At 45.1% G+C, this 22,230-nt stretch overlaps 1 protein-coding gene across 9 annotated transcripts in view; it reads left to right on the plus strand.

Moving 5' to 3' along the window:
- The first annotated feature begins 14,489 nt into the window (after positions 1–14,489).
- BCAS3 (BCAS3 microtubule associated cell migration factor) overlaps positions 14,490–22,230 on the plus strand; it is a 707,133-nt gene continuing 699,392 nt past the window's right edge. For all 9 annotated transcript variants that reach the window (XM_050764587.1, XM_050764586.1, XM_050764591.1 and 6 more), the window contains exons 1-3: positions 14,490–14,594; positions 16,501–16,588; positions 21,021–21,075. In XM_050764587.1, coding sequence (XP_050620544.1) covers positions 16,506–16,588; positions 21,021–21,075 — 138 coding nt within the window. In that variant the 5' untranslated portion in view covers positions 14,490–14,594; positions 16,501–16,505. The remainder of the gene's footprint in view (positions 14,595–16,500; positions 16,589–21,020; positions 21,076–22,230) is intronic.

Here is a 22,230-nt window from a genome sequence, read left to right on the forward strand (position 1 = left end):
GGCGCCTGTAGTCCCAGCTACACGGGAGGCTGAGGCAGGAGAATGGTGTGAACCTGGGAGGCGGAGCTTGCAGTAAGCCGAGATCGCGGCACTGCACTCCAGCCTGGGCGACAGAGCGAGACTCTGTCTCAAAAAAAAAAAAAAAAAAAAGATTGAGCCAGTGCACTCCAGCCTGGGTGACAAAGTGCAACTCCATCTCAAAAAAAAAGGAAAATCCATTTAGGACAGGTGCGATCTCTCCTGCCTGTATTCCTAACACTTTGGGAGGCTAAGGTGGGAGAATTGCTTGAGCCCAGGAGTTTGAGACCAGCCTGGACAACATAGGGATACCCCATCTCTACAAAAAAAAAAAATTAACTGGATGTGGTGGTGTGTGCCTGTGGTCCCAGCTACCCAGGAAGCTGAGATGGGAGGATCGCTTGAGCCTGTGAGGTGGAGGCTGCAGTGAGCCATGATCATGCCACTGCACTCCAGCCTGGGCAACAAAGTGAGACCCTGACTCAAAATTAAAAAAAAAAAAGTAGCTACTTTTTACTTGTTTTTTCTTTTCTGCCAGTGGTTGTAAAATAGATTATGTAATCTGTATTTTTCAAATCAATTGTTTAATGTAAAAAGTGTCACAGCATTATTTCCTACATCACATTATTTTTTAGTGCAATGGATCTAATTCCATACCATATTAGTAGCTGTCTAATATCGAAAACCTTTTTGAGACACAACTGTACATGTTAAAATTATTTATTTTTTTGTATGTGTTCCTAGGGCTGTGGTTAGGCCTACTCTTTAAGGGAGTCAATGATGTTTTGCCATCACAAATAATGCTTTAATGTTTGTGTTTCTTAAATTTTATTTGTCTATGTAACACATAGATCAGTAGTAATGGAAAGTTCATGATGTATGAAATGATACATAATGAAAAGTCCCCTACCTCAGTCCCCAAGACAGTCAACATTTCCACCTATTTTTTGTGTGTATTCTTTCAGCAATAGTCTATGCATAGACATGCAAGGATTATGTGTTTATCTCAACCTTATTTCTTAAAGATTTTTCTATATCAGTACATCAAAGAGCTTCATTATTTAGTATTTCAGTCTACAGATATAAGTTAACTATGCCATTATTTTTTTTTTCCTTTTTTTTTTTTGAGACGGAGTTTCGCTCTTGTTGCCCAGGCTGGAGTGCAGTGGTGCAATCTCGGCTCACTGCAACCTCCGCCTCCCGGGTTCAAGCGATTCTCCTGCCTCAGCCTCCTGAGTAGCTGGGACTACAGGCGCATGCCACCCATGCCCGGCTAAGTTTTGTATTTTTAGTAGAGACGGGGTTTCACCATGTTAGCCAGGATGGTCTTGATCTCTTGACCTCGTGATCCATCAACCTAGGCCTCCCAAAGTGCTGGGATTACAGGTGTGAGCCACTGCGCCCAGCCAACTATGCCATTATTTAACCATGTCCACACATTCTGGTTATTTTAAATATTTTGCAGAAGATAATTCTTGATCTGTGTGTCTTATGCCACAAGGATTAAAATATGTATTCATTGCTACAAAACTATCTCAAAATTTAGCAGTTTAAAACAATAAATACTGGCCGGGTGCGATGGCTCACGCCTGTAATTCCAGCACTTTGGGAGACCGAGGCAGGCGGATCACCTGAGGCCAGGAGATCAAGACCATCCTGGCTGACACGGTGAAACCCCGTCTCTACTAAAAATACAAAAAATTAGCTGGGTGTGGTGGCGGGCACCTGTAGTCCCAGCTACTCGGGAGGCTGAGGCAGGAGAATGGTGTGAACCCGGGAGGTGGAGCTTGCAGTAAGCCGAGATCCCGCCACTGTACTCCAGCCTGGGCGACAGAGCAAGACTCCGTCTCAAAAAAACAAAACAGGCCGGGCGCGGTGGCTCAAGCCTGTAATCCCAGCACTTTGGGAGGCCGAGACGGGCGGATCACGAGGTCAGGAGATCGAGACCATCCTGGCTAACACGGTGAAACCCCGTCTCTACTAAAAAATACAAAAAACTAGCCGGGCGAGGTGGCGGGCCCCTGTAGTCCCAGCTACTCGGGAGGCTGAGGCAGGAGAATGGCGTAAACCCGGGAGGCGGAGCTTGCAGTGAGCTGAGATCCGGCCACTGCACTCCAGCCTGGGCGGCAGAGCGAGACTCCGTCTCAAAAAAAAAAAAAAAAAAAAAAAAAAAAAAAAACAAACAACAAATATTATCTCTAGTTTCTGAGCCTCAGAAATCTGAGAGTGGTTTAGCTGGGTGATAGTCTCGTGGTTTTGGTCAAGCTACCAACCAGCGCTACAATCTTTCGAAGGTGTCACTGGGGCTAGAAGATCTGCTTCCCGCGAGACTCTCAGCTGTTGGCAGGAGACCTCAGTTTGTTGCCACATGTTCCACTCCAGAGGGCTTCTCACAACATGGCAGTTATTTGCCCCCAGAACAAGCCACACCAGAGGGCAAGGCAGAAACCACGATGCTTTTTGTAACCTAGCCTCTGAAAGTGTCATATCAATTCTGTATTTTGTTGGTCACACAGACCGAGTCAGCTACAACGTGGGAGACTCCTACACAAGGCATGAATTCTAGGAGGTGGGCATTTTCTAGGAAGTGTCATTCTAGGGAGTGTCATCTGGAAGGAGGCTATCACAATCTAGAAGTTAAAAGCATTGATATTTTGAAATATAGCATGTATAATATTGTGTTAGTAAGATGTGCGCTAGCTATGTTTTGGTAATAGCATTAACGAGCAATGTTATTTTCATCTTCCAGACGTCTGGAAGATTGCTCTAGTGGAGTAAAGCATCTTAATGTATTTTGCCACTAAATAAACCGTCTCACTAACAAAGTTGAGAATAATTTTTTTTTTTTTTTGACAGGGTCTCGCTCTGTCCCCAGGCTGATGTGGAGTGCAGTGGCACAATCATAGCTCACTGTAATGTTTAACTCCTGCTTCAAGTGATCCTCCCATGTCAGCTTCCCGAGTAGCTGGGACTGCAGGTGCATATCACCACACCTGGTGGATTTTTAAAATTTCCTTAGAGACGAGGTCTCACACTGTGTTGCACAGGCTGGTCTTAAATTCCCGGCCTCAAGTGATCCTCCTGCCTCAGCCTCCCAAAGTGCTAGGCAAATTTTAATCTTTGAGACAAAATATTTAGGCAATATTAGTGGTTGCATTAGGGATTACAATGTGCATACACTTACAGTCTACTTAGAATCAATGTTCTATGACCAAAAGTGGAATGTAGAAACGTTACTAGCCAGGTGTGGTGGCATGTGCCTGTAGTCCCAGCTACTCTGGAGTCTAAGGTAGGAGGATCACTTGGCCCCAGGGGGTTGAGGCTTCAGTGAGCCGTGATCACACCACTGCACACCAGCCTGGGCAACAGAGTGAGACTCTGTCTCAAAAATAAATAATAAAAGTAACAAAAGTTTTAGCAAAAGGAAAAAGAGAGTTAAAGCAAGCTGGGTATGGTGGTGCATTCCTGTAATCCGAGCTACTCAGGAAGCTGAGGTGGGAGGATTGCCTGAGCCCAAGAGTTCTGGACTATAGTGTTCCATGATGACATCTGGACTATAGTGTTCCATGATGACATAGCTAGGCCCTGTCTCTTACACAAAACACAAAGTAACAAAATGAAAACTGGTCGGGTGCAGTGGCTCGTGCCTGTAATCTCAGCAGTTTGGGAGGCTGAGGCGGGGGGATCACCTGAGGTCAGGAGTTCAAGACCAGCCTGGGCAACATGGTGAAACCCCATCTCTACTAAAAATACAAAAATCAGCTGGGCGTGGTGTCAGGTGCCTGTAATCCCAGCTCCTCGGGAGGCTGAGGCAGGAGAATCGCTTGAACCCGGGAGGCAGAGTTTGCAGCAAGCCAAGAATGTACCATTGCACTCTAGCCTGGGTGACAAAGTGAGACTTTGTTGCGAAAACAAAAACAAAACAAAACAAAACAAAAAAACAAATGGAAACAGAAAAGAATGTGGTACTAAAAAAAAAAAAAAAAAAAAAAAAAAAAACCTACGCTGGGCATGGAATATGCCTGTATTCCCAGCACTTTGTGAGGCCAAGGTGGGTGGATCACTTGAGGTTAGGAGTTTGAGACCATTCTGGCCAACATGGTGAAACCCTGTCTGTACTAAAAATACAAAAATTACCCAGGCATGGTGGTGGACACTTGTAGTTCCAGCTACTCAGGAGGCTGAGGCAGGAGAACCACCTGAACCTGGGAGGCAGAGGTTACATTGAGCTGAGATCGGGCCACTACACTTGAGCCTTCGCAACAGAGTGAGGCCCTGACTCAAAATAATAATAATAATAAATAATAATAATAAAAAATATGGCTTTAAAACATCCTAAGTCTAGTGAAAGTCATAAACCTACAAATTCAAACTCAGCAAATCCCCAAACAGAAAACATTAAGAAATCCTGACATAAGCAAATTGCTAAAAAGTAAAGAGAAAACAATCTTGAAAGCCACCAGAGGAAAAATATAATGCATACTGACCTACACAGGACTAATTTAAATGACTGCATATTTCTTTTCAGAAACCATGATAGGGCCAGGCATGGTAGCTCACGCCTGTAATCCCAGTACTTTGGGAAGCTGAGGTGGGTGGATCACTTGAGGTCAGGAGTTTGAGACCAGCCTGGCCAACGTGGTGAAACCTTGTCTCTACTAAAAATAAAAAAATTAGCCAGGCGTGGTGGCACATGCCTGTAATCCCAGCTACTCGGGAGGCTGAGGCAGGAGAATTGCATGAACCCAGGAGGTGGAGGTTGCAGTGAGTCAAGACAAAGCAAGACTCCGTCTCAACAACAACAACAAAATAAAAAATAAAAAAAAAAAAAGAAGAAAGAGAAAAAAGAAAGCATGAAGACCAGAAGAAGTGGCTTTTTAATTTTTTTGAGACAGAGTTTTGCTCTGTCATGCCCAAGCTAGAGTACAGTGGCTCAATGTCGGCTCACTGCAACCTCTGGCTCATGGGTTCAAGTGATTCTACTGCCTCAGCCTCCTGAGTAGCTGGGACTACAGCTGTGCACCACCACGCCTGGCTAATTTTTCTACTTTTTTTTTTTTTTTTTTTTTTTTTTTTTTGGGACAGAGTCTCGCTCTGTCGCCCAGGCTGGAGTGCCGTGGCGCGATCTCGGCTCACTGCAAGCTCTGCCTCCCGGGTTCCCGCCATTCTCCTGCCTCAGCCTCCTGAGTAGCTGGGACTACAGGTGCCCGCCACTGCGCCTGGCTAATTTTTTGTATTTTTAGTAGAGACGGGGTTTCACCGTGGTCTCGATCTCCTGACCTTGTGTTCTGCCCACCTCGGCCTCCCAAAGTGCTGGGATTACAGGCATGAGCCACCGCGCCCGGCCTTTTTCTACTTTTAGTAGAAACGGATCACCTGAGCTCAGGAGTATGAGACCAGCTCGGCCAACATGATGAAAACACATTTCCACTAAAAATACAAAAATTAGCTCGGCATGGTGGCACACACATGGTGGTGCACCCCTGTAATCCCAGCTACTCAGGAGGCTGAGGCAAGAGAATCACTTGAACCCAGGGGACAGAGGTTGCAGTGAGCTGAGATTGAGTCACTGCACTCCAGCCTGGGTGACCAAGCAAGGCAAGACTCTGTTTCAAAACAAAACGAAACAACAACAAAAACAAGATTTGGTCCTTGTCAGCAGTTTCACTTTGCTGTATCTTCATAACTGTCTATGGTTTTTTTTTTTTTTTTTTTTTTTTTTTTTTTTTTTTTTTTTTTTTGGAGAGACAGGGTCTCATTTGGTTGCCCAGTGTGGAGTGCAGTGGCGCAATCACAACTCACTGCAGCTTCGAACTCTTGGACTCCTGTGATCCCGCTGCCTCAGCCTCCCCAGCAGCTAGGACTACAGGCATGGGCCACCACGCCCAGCTAATTTTTGTATTTTTAGTAGAGATGGGGTTTCACTATGTTGACCAGGCTGGTCTCAAACTCCTAGGCTCAAGCAATCCTCCCACCTCAGCCACCCAAAGTGTTGGGATTCCAGACCTGAGCTACTGTTACTGGAAAGGGGTCCTGATCCAGATCCCAAGATACGGTTCTTGGCTCTTGCACAAGAAAAGATTCGGGGTGAGTCCATAAAGTGAAAGCAAGTTCATTAGTAAAGTAAACGAATAAAGAATGCCTATTCCAGGACAGGCGTGGTGGCTCAAGCCTGTAATCCCAGCACTTTGGGAGGCTGAGGTGGGCGGATCACGAGGTCAGGAGATTGAGACCATCCTGGCTAACACGGTGAAACCCCATCTCTACTAAAAACACAAAAAATTAGCCGGGTGTGGTGGCAGGTGCCTGTAGTCCCAGCTACTCGGGAGGCTGAGGCAGGAAAATGGTGTGAACCCGGGAGGCGGAGCTTGCAGTGAGCTGGAATTCAGCCAGTGCACTCCAGCCTGGGAGACAGTGAGACTCCGTCTCAAAAAAAGAATGCCTATTCCATAGACAGAACAGCAGGATGAGCTGCTAGTTGGCCATTTTTATGGTTATTTCTTGATTATATGCTGAACAAGGGGTGGATTATTCATGACTTTTCTGGGAAAGGGGTGGGCAATTCTCGAAACTGAGGGTTCCTCCCCTTTTTAGACAATATATGGTAACCCCCTGACATTGCCATGGTATTTGTAAACTCTCCTGGCCCTGGTAGGAGTATCTTTTAGCATGCTAATGTATTATAATTCATATATAATAAGCAGTGAGGAAGTCACTCTTGTTGCCATCTTGGTTTTGGTGGATTTTGGCAGGCTTCTTTCCTGCAACGTGTTTTATTAGTTAAGGTCTTTATAACGTGTATCTTGTGCTGACGTCCTCTCTGATCCTGTGACTTAGAAGGCCTAACCTCCTGGGACTGCAACCCAGTAGGTCTCAGCCTCATTTTACACACCCCTATTCAAGATGGAGTTGCTCCGGTTCAAAGGCCTCTGACACCATTGTGCCTGGCCAATAGTAGGAGCTCTGACATTTAATTGTTCCTGTTAATGAATAGAGCATCATGGAGAATAAATGAAACAAATAATGGTTTCTGGTAAAGAGATTTTGTTACATTTTAGTTACAGGCAATAGAATTATAAGCAGTTACAAAGCAGCACTGATGTGTCAAAGATAAAGAATGACCATACTTGGCCTGGCTGTGACTCACTCATGTAATCCCAACACTTTGGGAGGCAAAGGCAGGCGGATTGGTTGAACCCAGGAGTTTGAGACCAGCCTGGGTAACAAAGTGAGACCCTGTCTCTACAAAAAATTAAAAAATTAGCTGGGTGTGGTGGTACGCACCTGGGCTGAGGCAGGAGGATCCCTTGAACCGAGAAGGTTGAGGGTGCAGTGAATTCTGATTGCACCACTGTACTCTAGCCTGAGTGACAGAGCAAGACCCTGTCTCTAAAAAAAAAAGAAAAAGAGATGAAGGATGACCATACTTAATAGTTTGCCTGGGACAGTCCTAGTTTACTTTTTTGTGTGTGTGTGTGTAATTATTAGAAGAGCCTCATTTCACAAAAGTGTCCTGACAAGATGATAAATTCTATGACTACTTTATAGATACTAGTTGCTTTCAAAAGAATGAAAAACTAAAGGAAAATAATCACCATGTCTTCAGGATTTGTTTGTTTGTTTTTTTGAGATGGAGTCTTGCTCTGTTGCCCAGACTAGAGTGCAGTGACGCAGCCTCGGCTCACTGCAACTTCCCCGTCCTGGGTTCAAGCAATTCTCCTGCCTCAGTCTCTCGAGTAGCTAAGATTACAGGCGTGCACCGCGCCCAGCTAATTTTTGTATTTTTAATAGAGAAGGGATTTCACCATGTTGGCCAGGCTGGTCTGGAACTCCTGACCTCAGGCGATCCACCTGGCTTGGCCTCCCAAAGTGCTGGGATTATAGGCATGAGCCACCACTCCTGGCCATCTTCAGGTTATTTGCTGGACTTGGGAATGAGCAGAGGGATCCAGCATAATAAACAACTGCAAAGACTTAAAATTTTGAATAGAAATTATGAGGAAATGCTGTGTTAGAAAGCATAATTACCTAGTACCTAGTATTCAGGATGGACAAATGGCAGGCACTAATTGTAATTAATAGAGGTGAGGTGATAGGATTTTGGATTATGTTGGTTTTGCTATTCTATGAATTTTGGGATTCTACTTTTTAGGAGATTAATACAAAAGGTAGTGTTTAAAAATTGTAACCTAAGGAATGCATCAGAAAAAGTCAATATCATGAGTAATCAATGTGTTTTTATCTTGTAGCTAGAGGATTTTAGAGAAAAGTGATAGGGTTTTATTTTTTAAACGTTTTAAAATTTTACTTAGCTGAAAATTAAAATACTAATGTCCACCACAGTTTTGTGTGCAAACAGGTTATTTCCCTGCTGCTGAAATCATAGGATCATTATTCAAGTGTTTTTGGTGGCCTGGGTCAGTGAGGCAATAGCTTAAGTCTTCAAAAACAAACAAACCAAAAGAAGAATCCTAACCAAAACAAAAACACACCAGAAAGTACACACTGATCTTGAAATTTGGTTTGCATAAGGACAGCTCTGATTATTCTCTAGGGATTTTGTTTTTTTGTTCTGTAGGGCCATAGGAGAGGCAATCTTGGTCATTAGTAATTTATTATACTGGGCCAAGGTACCAATTGGAAGAACAAAGAACTCTTGCTTAAAGTTACTTTTTTCCACTAAAAATGAGTTTCGTAGCTGGGATTGCTAGGTATCAAGAACAAATAGTTCACTGACAAGTTTCTCCATGTCTCTGTACTTTGATGTGACTCATGAGCTGGCAATATGTACAAAGCACCCACTAGTTACTTCCATTAAAAAATATGATCACCACACGTTTTATCTCCAGTGAAGGCTCATAAGAGAATCTCAAACCATCTTTGTGGATAATAAAACGGGGTAATTAGAACTGGTTGGTAGTTCATTTGGAGAAATTTCTTTTTTTTGTTTCTGAGATGGAGTCTCACTCTGTTGCCCAGGCTGGAGTGCAGTGGCGCCATCTCGGCTCACTGCAAGCTCCAACTCCCGGGTTCACGCCATTCTCCCGCCTCAGCCTCCTGAGTAGCTGGGACTACAGGCGCCTGCCACCACGCCCGGCTAATGTTTTGTATTTTTAGTAGAGACGGGGTTTCACGGTGCTGGTCAGGATGGTCTCCATCTCCTGACCTCATCATCCGCCCGCCTTGGCCTCTCAAAGTGCTGGGATTAGAGGTATGAGCCACTGCGCCCGGCCCTTAGAGATGGGGTTTCTCCATGTTGGTCAGGCTGGTCTCAAACTCCCGACTTCAGGTGATCCACCTGCCTCCGCCTCCCAAAGTGCTGGGATTACAGGCATAAACCACTGCGCCTGGTGCATTTGGAGAAATTTCTACTTTGATCTAAGAACTTTAAGTTTGGGCCGGGCGGATGACTCATGCCTGTAATCCCAGAACTTTGGGAGGCTGAGGCGGGCACATCACTCGAGCTCAAGAGTTCAAGACCAGCCTGGGCACCATGGCGAAACTCCATCTCTAGAAAAAATATAAAAATGGCCGGGTGGTGGTGGGCGCCTGTAATCCCAGCTACTCGGGAGGCTGAAGCAGAAGAATTGCTTGAACTCAGGACACGGAGGTTGCAGTGAACTGAGATAGTGCCACTGCACTCTAGCCTGGGTGACAGTGCAAAGACTCTGTCTCCATTAAAAAAAAAAAAAAAAAAAAAAAAAAAAAAAAAGAAAGAAAGAAAAAGAAAACGAGAAAATAAAAAATGCAAAAATTAGCCACGAGTGGTGGTGCAGGTCTGCCATCCCAGCTAGTCAGGCGGCTGAGGTGGGAGGATCACTCGAGTCTGGGAGGTCAAGGTAGCAGTGAGCTATGATTGCGTCACTGCACTCCAGCCTGGGAGACAGAGTGACACTGTCTCAAAAAAAATAAAAAAGAAAAAAAAAGAAAAAAGAAAAAATGGCCAGGCGCAGTGGTGGCTCACGCCTGTAATCTCAGCACTTTGGGAGGCCGAGGCAGGCAGATCATGAGGTCAGGAGTTCCAGACCAGCTTGGCCAATATGGTGAAACCCTGTCTCTACCAAAAATACAAAAATTTGCCAGGCATGGTGGCACGTGCCTGTAGTCCCAGCTATTTGGGAGGCTGAGGCAGAAGAATTGCTTGAACTCAGGAGGTGGATGTTGCAGTGAGCCAAGACCACGCCACTGCACTCCAGCTTAGACGACAGAGTGAGACTCTGTCTCAAAAGAACAAACAAAAAAAAAAAAAAGAAAAAAAAACCTTATTTACTCATAAAAAGCCTATGGGTCGGGTGCAGTGGTTCACACCTGTAATCCTAGCACTTTGGGAGGCTGAGATGGGAGAATCACTTGAGCCCCAGAGTTCAAGATCAGCCTGGGCAACATAGGGAGGCCCTGTCTCTACAAAAAAAATTTTTTTAATTAGCCAGGCATGTTGGTGTGTGCCTGTAAATCTAGCTACTTAGGAGGCTGAGGTGGGAGGATCACATGAGCCCAGGAGTTGGAGGTTGCAGTAAGCTATGCTTGCACCATTGCACTCCAGCCTGGGTGACAGCAAAACTGACTCCCTCCCATGCCCCTGCTAAAAAGAAAGCCTATGAGGCTCATAATAATTTTTTTTTTTTTTTTTTTTTTTTTTGAGATGGAGTCTCGCTCTGTCGCCCAGGCTGGAGTGCAGTGGTGCAGTGGTGCGATCTCGGCTCACTGCAAGCTCCACCTCCTGAGTTCTCTCCATTCTCCTGCCTCAGCCTCCAGAGTAGCTGGGACTACAGGCGCCCACCACCATGATCGGCTAATTTTTTGTATTTCTAGTAGAGATGGGATTTCACCATGTTAGTCAGGATGGTTTCAATCTCCTGACCTCATGATCCTCCCGCCTTGGCCTCCTAAAGTGTTGAGATTACAGGCCTGAGCCACCACACCCAGCCCATAATATTCCTTCTACAATTTGCAAAAGATGAAACAATGAAGGCACAGAAATTTACTAAGAAATGTATAACTCAGCTAGTGTTCATCCTATTTGTAAATGGGACTACTCAGCCGATCAAGCCCAAAACACAGAAAACATCTGTTTTTTTTTTTTTTTTTTTCCTAACACCTTTAAGGTTTGTTGGATTTGAACATCTTTGATTCTTTCCCTTTGTGTCCGGAGTTGGTTGCTTCCAGTGGGTTTGTGGTCTCTCTGACTTCCAAGAATGAAGCTGAGGACCTTCCCGGTGAGTGTTACAGCTTTTAAAGGTGGCACGGACCCAAAGAGTGAGCAGCAGCAAGATTTATTGTGAAGAGCGAAAGAGCAAATCTTTTAGTGTACCACAGAGCACAAAGGCATGGAGCAGGTTGCCTCTGCCACAAGGTTGGGGGTTGGGGGTGGTCAGCTTTTATTCCCTTATTGTCCCCTCCCATGTTCCGTTTCTGTCCTATCAGAGTGTCCTTTTTTCAATCTTCCCTGTGATTGGCTTTTAGACTCCTGCTGATTGGTAAGTTTTACAGAGCGCTGATTGGTGCATTTTACAGAGCACTGATTGGTGCGTTTTACAATCCTCCTGCTAGCTACAGAGCACTGATTGGTGCGTTTTTACAGAGCGCTGATTGGTACATTTTACAATCCCCTTGCTAGCTACAGAGCGCTGATTGGTGCGTTTTTACTGAGTGCTGATTGGGGCACTTTACAATCCTCTTGCTAGCTACAGAGTGCTGATTGGTGCGTTTTCCAGTCCTAGCTACAGAGTGCTGATTGGTGTGTTTTACAATCCTCTTGTAAGACAGAAAAGTTCTCCAAGTTCCCACTTCACCCAGGAAGTCCAGCTGGCTTCACCTCTCACTCTCATCCTGTAACCAAGTCCAAACTTGTTCTGCTCACTGCATGACAGCCAATGGGTGAAGAGTCAAGGAGTTAGAGCAAGGGTAGTAACTTTATTTCTGAGAGCTAGCAAACCCAGAAAATTACAGAATAATATATTAAAGAACTATCTTTTTGGCTGGGCATGGTGGCTCACGACTGTAATCCCAGCACTTTGGGAGGCCAGAGTGGCTGGATCATGAGGTCAGGAGTTCAAGACCTTCCTGGCCAAAATGGTGCAACCCTGTCTCTACTAAAAATACAAAGAATTAGCTGGGCATGGTGGCAGATGCCTGTAATCCCAGCTACTCGGGAGGCTGGGACAGGAGAATCACTTAAACCAGGGAGGCAGAGGTTGCAGTGAGCTGAAATCGAGACACTGTACTCCAGCCTGGTGACAGAGTGAGACTCCGTCTCAAAAAAAAAAAAAAAAAAAAAAAAGAGAGACGGAGTCCTGCTGTGTTGCCCAGGCTGGAGTGCAGTGTCTTGATCTCGGCTCACTGCAACCTCCACCTCCCGGGTTTACGTAATTCTCCTGTCTCAGCCTCCCGAGTAGCTGGGACTACAGGCGCACACCTCCACACCCAGCTAATTTTTGTATTTTTAGTAGAGAAGGGGTTTCTTCATGTTGGTCAGACTCGTCTTGAACTCCTGACCTCAGGTGATCCACCCATCTTGGCCTCCCAAAGTGCTGGGATCACAGGTGTGAGCCACCACGCCCAGCCTAAAGAACCATCTTAAGTTAATACACATTTCAGGCTCTTTTTGTGTTAAGGGCAGGGGGAAGAAGAGGGGGTTGAAATCAAGGGGTGACTGATGACTGTAGACATCTGGGCACCAGCGAGGGTTCCTCGAGGACGGAAGCCTCTCTGTTACTGGTCAGGTCACAACACTTTCTCAAACTCCCAACATTGTTACTTGTGTGTACACCCTCCTTATCTCCTTGGGGGTTAGTTTTGGGAAGGGACTGTTATCATCCTTGCTTTAAAGTTAAACTATAAATTCCTCCCATAGTTAGCTTGGTCTACGTGCAGAGATAAGAAAAGCGGTTAACTTAGATATCACCCAGGGGTGGGAGTGGGAAGTTTAGGAGCAAAATGGAATTAGTCATGCTAGGCCTCCTTTTCAATGTTACAATTCCACATTATCAAATTATTTCAATCCGACATTTTCAAGTTATTTCAATATATCCAAATATATTCTTCTGTTTTTTTTGAGTGAGGGTCTCGCTCTGTCGCCCAGAGGCCGGAGTGCAATTGCGCGATCTCGGCTCACTGCAACCTCCATGTCTCGGATTCAAGCGATTCTGCCTCAGCCTCTTCAGTACTTGGGATTACAGGCGTGCACCACCACACTCGGCTAATTCTTGTATTTTTAGTAGAGACAGAGTTTCACAGTGTTGGCCAGGCTGGTCTTGACCTCCTGACCTCAAGTGATCTGCCCGTTTCAGCCTCCCAAAAGGCTGGGATTACAGGCGTGAGCCACCGCGCCCGGCCTTTTCTTTAATTTTTTTTTAATTTTTGAAAATTTTAATTAATTAATTAATTAATTAAGAGAGGGACTCCACTCTATCACCCAGGCTAAAGTGCTGGAGTGCAATGGCGCGATCTAGGCTCACTGCAACCTCCGCCTCTCCGGTTCAAGCAATTCTTCTGCCTCCTGAGTAGCTGGGATTACAGGCAACCGCCACCACACCTGGCTATTTTTAGTAGAGAAGGGGTTTCTTCATTTTGTCTAGGCTGTTCTAGAACTCCTGGCCTCAAGCGATCTTCCCGCCTTGGCCTCCCAAAATGTTGGGATTACAGGCGTGATCCACCGCCCCCAGCTCACCATGCCTAAGCTATACCCTCACGGACCTGTCGTTGACATTAAATTTGATAATACATATAGAGTACTGTATATGAAATATACGAAGGCCTGTGCTGAGTGTTCAAGAAATCAGTCAGTATTACTCTACTTATATTAATAAATGTAACTGATGAAATCACAATGGCGAGATCTCGATACTCAACAATAAGGGAGATGGAAACTGAGGCAAGGAAGGGGTCAGGCGTGGTCTACAAACCTAGCTCAACTGGTTGAGATTACCGGCCGCGCCCCTTATTCAGATCAACCCCTTCTCTGCTGATCACCGGCGCGAGCCAGCCTAGGCTCCCGGAAGGTAAACACATCGCCAAGGGCTGGGCAGAAGGCGAGTGTGGGACGAGTGAGTGGCCAGCTAAAAGTGATTGGCAGCTGCCATGTCCACGTGCTCTGAGCTTCGAACCAGCTGTCGCGAGAATTCGATGTAAACAGACCAGTCTCCCTGTCCTCCGGCTCCAACTTGAGACGCTCACGTGAGCGGGACAGGAGTCTGGAACATATTGATTTTCTTTTCAAAGCCACGAAGGTTCTGTCTTCCAAAAAAAATGTACATGTTCGTAATTACTCCCCAGCTGCCTGCGTTCGCAACCGAACCTGACACGTCGGCTTCACCCGAACTTACATGCTGTTGTGTTTTCCCTCCAGCCCCAGCGGATTGGACACATTCAGGAGGCGGGTCCGCCTCTTTCCTACTTGCTGGTTGGCGAAGCTGACCTCCAAGGGCGGTGCCCGGCCATAGCCGGTTTGCTTCTGGGATTGGCTAGAGGGGTGGTTCCGCTGAGGCGTGGTAGGAAGTGGCTGCCGTCAATCAAGCGGGGAGACTCCAAACAGTGAGCCTAGAGCTGGAGAACAGCGTTAACCGGCGGGGCGGCCGGTGAGAGGGCTGGCGGGGCTTTGGCTTTGGGGAGGCTTGGGGAGGACGAGGGACTGGCGGCGTGAGGGGACTGGGTCGGGCTGGCAGGAATTCGACAAGAGAGAGGTGTCGATACTGGAGGGGGAGGGGAGCAGTGCAAGGGGCCGGAGGGCGGCCGGGGGCAGCGGTGGCTCCGTGTTGGAGGTTAAGTGGGCAGTGCCGTGCGAGTGTCTTTCAGGAGACTGGGGCCTGAGGGGCTGGCGAGGGTCGTCCTCAGGAGACAGGGCCCTTAAAGGACAGGGCTTGGGAGACTGTGGTTCGAGAAAGCAAGAATGGGATGAGATGAGAGGGATGAGGGGCTGGAGGTGCAGGTACCCTCTGAGGAGGTGGTGGCTCTGCTCGTTGGGGCAGAGGGTGTTTTGGTTGTAGGAGGTGGGGCGCACAGGTTTGGAGTTTTCACATCAGGTGTGAATGCTCCCTACTTACAAATGATGGTTTTAGGTGCCTTCAAGATGAGTTCCAGGCTGTGGGCTTCCCTGAGCCCTGTAAGAGATCTTTGATACTGCTGTCAGTCCTCTTTTAACCTTAACCAAGCCGACTCCATGCTCTTAAAATCTCTGATTCAGAGGGTCATGAAAAATTCTAGGATAAGCATTTACTGATGTGACGGGAAAGGGTAAAGGACTGTAACAGCATATAAGTTTATGTTACTTATTTGACTACTTTCTACTAGTCAAATAAATAATTGCTTGACTTGTTTGTTACTTATTAAACTCTGGTGATTAGGTTACAGTAGCAAGGTGTTACCAATGTGATTGAAATTGTGGCCATGCAGTCTTTACTCTAGATTCCCAACAGGTTTAATTGGAAGGTAGAGTGGTATCATGTCACTTGTTCCGTTTGGTCTTGAAATATTGTACCGTGTGTATTTTCACTATCTCAACATAAAATTTAAGTAAATTCCCATCCCATGATCTGGTTCTCTTACCCTTGTAATTTATGTTAACGACAGACCAAGGGGGTACAGCAAGAGTCTTCCTTAAATTGTTTTGTGGTTCTGAGACCTGGTCCTATTAAAAAACAAAACAGGCCGGGCGCGGTGGCTCAAGCCTGTAATCCCAGCACTTCGGGAGGCCGAGACGGGCGGATCACAAGGTCAGGAGATCGAGACCATCCTGGCTAACATGGTGAAACCCCGTCTCTACTAAAAATACAAAAAAAAAAAAACTAGCCGGGCGAGGTGGCGGGCGCCTGTAGTCCCAGCTACTCGGGAGGCTGAGGCAGGAGAATGGCGTAAACCCGGGAGGCGGAGCTTGCAGTGAGCTGAGATCCGGCCACTGCACTCCAGCCTGGGCGACAGAGCGAGACTCCGTCTCAAAAAAAAAAACAAAAAACAAAAAACAAAACAAAACAAAAAACAAAACAGGATGGGCGCGGTGGCTCAAGCCTGTAATCTCAGCACTTTGGGAGGCTAAGGCTGATGGATCGCTTGAGCTCAGGAGTTTGAGACCAGCCTGGGATACATGGTGAAACCCCGTCTCTACAAAAAAAATATAAAATTTAGCTCGGCATGGTGGCGCTTGCCTGTAATCTCAGCTACTCTGGAGGCTTAGACAGGAGAATTGTTTGATCCTGGGAGGCAGAGATTGCGGTGAGCAGAGATCGTGCCACTGAACTTCAGCCTGGGCGACAGAGCGAGACTCTTATCTCAAAAATAATAATAACCCCCCAAACCCCTCATTATAATTTGAAAAAAATTAAAAACCTACTTCATCTTTTTTTCCCTTTCTGGTGTAACAGGAATTTCTGGGAAAGTTTCCTACATTTGAGGCATTTTTGACAAGGGATCTCTAGTGAGTAATCATAAATCTTCCTCCCTACCCCCAACAATGATCCATGTTTTTCTATTTTTTTGTTCTGGAAACAGGTTTTATGAATGAAGCTATGGCTACAGATTCCCCAAGAAGACCCAGTCGTTGTACTGGTGGAGTTGTGGTTCGTCCCCAGGCTGTCACGTAAGCACATTTCAGATAAACCCAATAGCTGAAGAAAATATTACTCAGAATAGTAGCTAACATTTAGGTTTTCTTTATGAACAGCGGTTACTTTTGTAAAAATCTTTTAAGTGTTGGCTTTATGGGATGAATAATAATAATTGCCAAGGCCAAATGAAGAATTTGGAGAGTTAAGTTGATGTATTCAGCACATTTACAGAGTACATGAAGAACACTGCTAAATCCCGAAGAGCAGTGTTTTCAAACTCCAAGTTTAACAAGTTAGTGGATGTCAAATCAGTTTAGTGGGTCAGGAGTTGTAGTAGAAAATGAAATAGAGGCCAGGCGCGGTGACTTATGCCTGTAATCCCAGCACTTTGGGAGGCCGGGGCGGGCGGATCACGAGGTCAGGAGATCGAGACCATCCTGGCTAACATGGTGAAACCCCGTCCCTACTAAAAATACAAAAAGTTAGCCGGGCGTGGTGGTGGGCGCCTGTAGTCCCAGCTACTTGGGAGGCTGAGGCAGGAGAATGGTGTGAACCCGGGAGGCGGAGCTTGCAGTGAGCTGAGATCATGCCACTGCACTCCAGCCTGGGCGACAGAGCGAGACTCCATTTCAAAGAAAAAAAAAAAATGAAATAGAATATAATAGAAAATATAGCTGGGAGTTTGTATTATTTCATGACATGCACATAGATGTGTATGTATGTATTTACCAGACAGTGATGTAAAAATGTATCTCTTTTAACTTTTAAGTTCAAGGGTACATGTGCAGGTTCGTTATATAGGGAAACTCATGTCGCAGGGGTTTGTTGTACAGATTGTTTCATCACCCAGGTATTAAGCATAGTCCCCATTAGTTATTTTTGCTGATCCTCTCCCTGTTCCCACCCAACTCTGATAGGCCCCAGTGTGTGTTGTTCCTGTCTATGTATCCATGTGTTATCTGTAAAAAAGTATCTCTTAGTCTAGGTCTATGTCAGAAAGTTTCAAAGTAAGTGTCATAGTACGTTTCTGTGTTTTTGGCATTCTTTGACAAAGAATGTCTATACTTACTAGGAGCTTATAATCTAATATGGTTTGAAGATATGTATACTTTTTTGTTTTTTTAAGATGGAGTCTCACTCTGTCGCCCAGGCTGGAGTGCAGTGGCGCCATCTCGGCTCACTGCAGCCTCCACTTCCTCCCCTGCCTCCCAGATTCAAGCAATTCTCCTGCCTCAGCCTCCCAAGTAGCTGGGATTACAGGCGAGTGCCACCACGCATGGCCAATTTTTGTATTTTTAGCAGAGATGGGGTTTTGCCATGTTGGCCAGGCTGGTCTTAAACTCCTGACCTCAGGTGATCTGCCTGCCTTGGCCTCCCAAAGTGCTAGAATTACATGTGTGAGCCACCGTGCCCCACCAAAGATATGTATACTTGAAGGCTGAGGTGGGAGGATTGCTTGAACCCAGGAGTTTGACACCAGCCTGAACAACATCCCGAGACCCTCATGTGTTAAAAAAATACAAAAATTAGCCAGGCGTTGTGGCAGGCGCCTGGAGCCTTAGCTACTCACGAGCCTGAGATGGTAGGATCACTTGGGCCCAGGAGCTTGAGGCTGTGGTAAGCTGTGATTGTGCCATTACGCTCCAGCCTGGGTGACAGAGTGAGACTGTGTCTTAAAAAAAATATATGGCTGGGCGCGGTGGCTCACACCTGTAATTCCAGCACTTTGGGAAGCTGAGGCAGTGGGCGGATCACCTGAGGTCGGGAGTTTGAGACCAGCCCAACCAACATGGAGAAACCCTGTCTGTACTAAAACTACAAAAATTAGCCAGGCATGGTGGCAGGAGCCTGTAATCCTAGCTACTTGGGAGTCTGGGGCAGGAGAATTGCTTGAACCTGGGAGGCAGAGGTTGCAGTGAACTGAGATCGTGCCATCGCACTCCAGCCTGGGGGACAAGAGCAAGACTTTGTCTCCAAAAAAATAAAATCAATCAATCAATATATATGTTATATGTGTGTGTGTGTGTGTGTGTGTGTGTATATATATATATATATATATATATAATTCTTTTTTTTTTTCCTTTTTTTGAGATGGAGTCTTGCTCCGATGCCCAGGCTGGAGTGCAGTGGGATGATCTTGGCTCACTGCAACCTCTGCCTTCTGGGTTCAAATGATTCTTTTGCCTCAGCCTCCCAAGTAGCTGGGATTACAAACGTGGATCACCATGCCTGGCTAATTGTTTTTTTGTTTTTTTTTTAGATGGAATTTTGCTTACTTTGCTCAGGCTGGAGTGCAGTGGCGTGATCTTGGCTCACCACAACCTCTGCATCCTGGGTTCAAGCGATTCTTCTGCCTCAGCCTCCCGAGTAGCTGGGATTATAGGCATGTGCCACCATGCCTGGCTAATTTTGTATTTTTTAGTAGAGACAGCGTTTCTCCATGTTGGCCAGGCTGGTCTCAAACTCCTGACCTCAGGTGATCTGCCTGCCTCGGCCTCCCAAAATTCTGGGATTACGGGTGTGAGCTACTGCTCCAGGCCTAATTTTTGGTAGAGATGGGGTTTTGTCAAATTGTCTAGGCTGAAGCAAACAAGTAAATAAGTAAAACACTTACAGGCTGTGATTGTGCACAGTGTACTACAATGGAGAATGACAAAGGAAAATATATATAAGGGTGTCACGGAAGCTCTCTCAGAGGAGGCAACACTTATCTAAAAGGAAGGAAAGGGGATGGGAAGGAATCCAGATAGAGAGAAAGGTGGTGTAAAGGTCTTGATTCAAAGAAGAACTTGGTGTGTGCTAGGAATTGAAGTTGCATATGGCTGAATCAGAATAAGGAGAGTGGCAAAAAATGAAGTTGGAGAGGTAGCCTAATTTTTTTTTTTAGGCCTAATCAATTTTTGTAGGTCTCTAGGGCATATTGCTTTTTTAAATAGGATTTATGATAAATCATATTATTTTCAAGTGTGATTTTTCACATCTCTCTTGAAATGGATTTGAATTAGTATTTTTATTTTTTTGTTGTTGTTTTTTTGAGACGGAGTCTTTCCTTTTTGCCCAAGCTGGAGTGCAGTGGCGCAATCTTGACTCACTGCAACCTCCACCTCCTGGGTTCAAGTGATTCTTCTGCTTCAGCCTCCTGAGCAGCTGGAATTACAGGGTGCACCACTAGACCCAGCGAATTTTTGTATATTTAGTGGAGATGGGGTTTCAGCATGTTGGCCAGGCTTGTCTTGAACTCCTGACCTCAAGTGATCCACCCACCTCGGCTTCCCAAAGTGCTGGGATTATAGGCATGAGCCACCATGCCTGGCCTAAAATAGTATCTTGAAGAAATTATTTTTTTCCCCTTGCTGAAGTTTATGTACTTTATATTTAAAATGCATTAATTTAGTGTCCTTACTTAATTAACAATGTTGTTTTTCCCCTTTTTTTTTTTTTGTTTGTTTTTTAGAGATGGGGTCTTGCTATGTTGCCTAGCCTGGCTGCCAACTCCTGGGTTCAAATGATGCTGCCACCTCAGCTGCGTAAATAGCTGGGACTACAGGCACATGCTATTGCACCCAGCTTTCCCTCATTTTTATGCATTTTAATTTTTTTGTATGTCTTTTCTATACCAAAAGTTCTGTGAAGGCTTAATAGCTTCTTCTAATGCCTGTATCTGCCAGAAAATGTAGACTCACCTGCTATATACAGGTAAGGGACTAGGTTCATAACCAATTTAAAGAGAAGGTCACTAGATAGTGAGTCATCAGCAGTCGTTTTACTTGCTCTAATTAGGGCATTCTTCTGCTCTGACTCAAGAGCAAGGTCCTACCTTAGGTCTCTGTCATCACTCCTTCAAATATGACTTAGAAACTATCTCTATCAAATTAGGAGAGCATGACTTTTAAAAAGAGATAATGTTTAAAAATGTTTAAAAGCTCATTTACATTTAATAACATATATAAAGACCCTTGAAACCAGAAAGTAGTTTAGCAGCAATATCAGGTGATAAGAGTTAGCCTTTTTTTTTTTTTTTTTGCCTTATTTGAATATTATGAGTGATGCCTGTAATCCCAGCACTTTGGAAGACTGAGGCAGGAGGATCCGCTTGAGCTCAGAAGTTTGAGACCAGCCTGGGCAACATGGTGAAACCCCATCTCTACAAAAAATACAAAAATTAGCTGGGCGTGGTGGCGCATGTCTGTAGTCCCAGCTACTTGAGATCCTGAGGTGGGAGGATTGCTTAAGCCCCAGAGGTCGAGGCAGCAGTGAGCCGAGATCACACCACTGCACTCCAGCCTGAGTGACAGAATGAGACCATGTCTCAAAAAAAAACCAAACAAACAAACAAAAAAAAATCAAAACCACAAACAACAACAACAGAAAACGAGTGACTTTATTAAGGCTTGTAAATAGAGCTTTTTTCATGGTCTATGTTACGCTCTCCTGACCAGTGTTGTCTATTTCACCCTTTTCCAGAGAGCAGTCCTACATGGAAAGTGTTGTGACTTTTCTGCAGGATGTTGTGCCACAGGTAAGTGTCTATATGTGCTTTCAGCTTCCCTTTGGTCAGGAGAGCTCTGAAATGTTTGGTTTCCTAAACTTGACACTAGTACCAGCAACTTCAGAAAGGTTTTTGGTGTTTTAGCATCCTGAGCATTGGTAGGGTGGGACTACATTATTGTTTAGATGTGCTGCAGTGTTGTGATGACCGTGGCGTAAATGTTATTCCTCAGGACTTTGCCCTCCTAAGAAGAATCAAGGTGAATTGTTAGTAGAGATTTGGGACTCTCGCAGGTTTATATTTTCTTGTCCTATTTAAGTGTTGCCTGTCAGAAGGGAGAAAAGCAATATACACTCTGCACTCCTTAACTAGATAACAGCTAAATATTATACGTGAACACAAATCTACATCTCTTTTATCTTGAGAAGCACTTTTGTGCCAACTAGGGTATCCTGTTACTCTAACTGATAAGTCTTTTACTGTTCCTTTTATATAAATATGAGAATAAAGAATGAGAATTGCCTTACTGGGATTATCTAGTATGCTATTTATACTATTGCCAAACTTAGTTATCACTTGGCATACTTATTAAAAGTAATAATTTCCTCTCTCAGAGTCTTAACACAATTGATTTGGGATGGTAACTGGTAACTTGTAGGGATAGTGAGACTCTCAGGTGATTCTTGTGAAATGGTACCTTTGGGAAGCACTGTTCTAGTGGGACAACTGAAGGGAGAGGTTTCCATACTTTCTCCTTATGGTTTTGTAGTCTTCCTTGACTACCATGGGTATCTGTAACTGGAGTGTTCAAAAAGGATATTCATAGATCCAGCGTCCCAGCTTTATGAGAGGATCCTAGGAAACAAAGTGCCTTCAACCTGAAAAGCTGAGTGGGAAAAAAAGGAGAAAATAAACAGAGTGTTATGGTAATATAGTAGAAGGACAATTAAATTCACTTGAATGACATCAAAGAAGGCTTAATGAATGCGATGCCATTTGAATCGAGGAATAGAGTGGAATAAAATCCAACAGTAATAAATGGAGTAAGAATGTAGTGGGGACAATAGGATCCTAGTAGCTGTTTGCTTTATTTGGCAGAGAAGTTATAACTTAACATTTTGCACATTAGGCTTAGAGTAGCTTAGTGATTAAGAACATAGACTTTGGGCCGGGTATGGTGGCTCA

The sequence above is a fragment of the Macaca thibetana genome, chromosome 16, assembly GCF_024542745.1.
Source record: "Macaca thibetana thibetana isolate TM-01 chromosome 16, ASM2454274v1, whole genome shotgun sequence".
Taxonomy (NCBI): Eukaryota; Metazoa; Chordata; class Mammalia; order Primates; family Cercopithecidae; genus Macaca; species Macaca thibetana.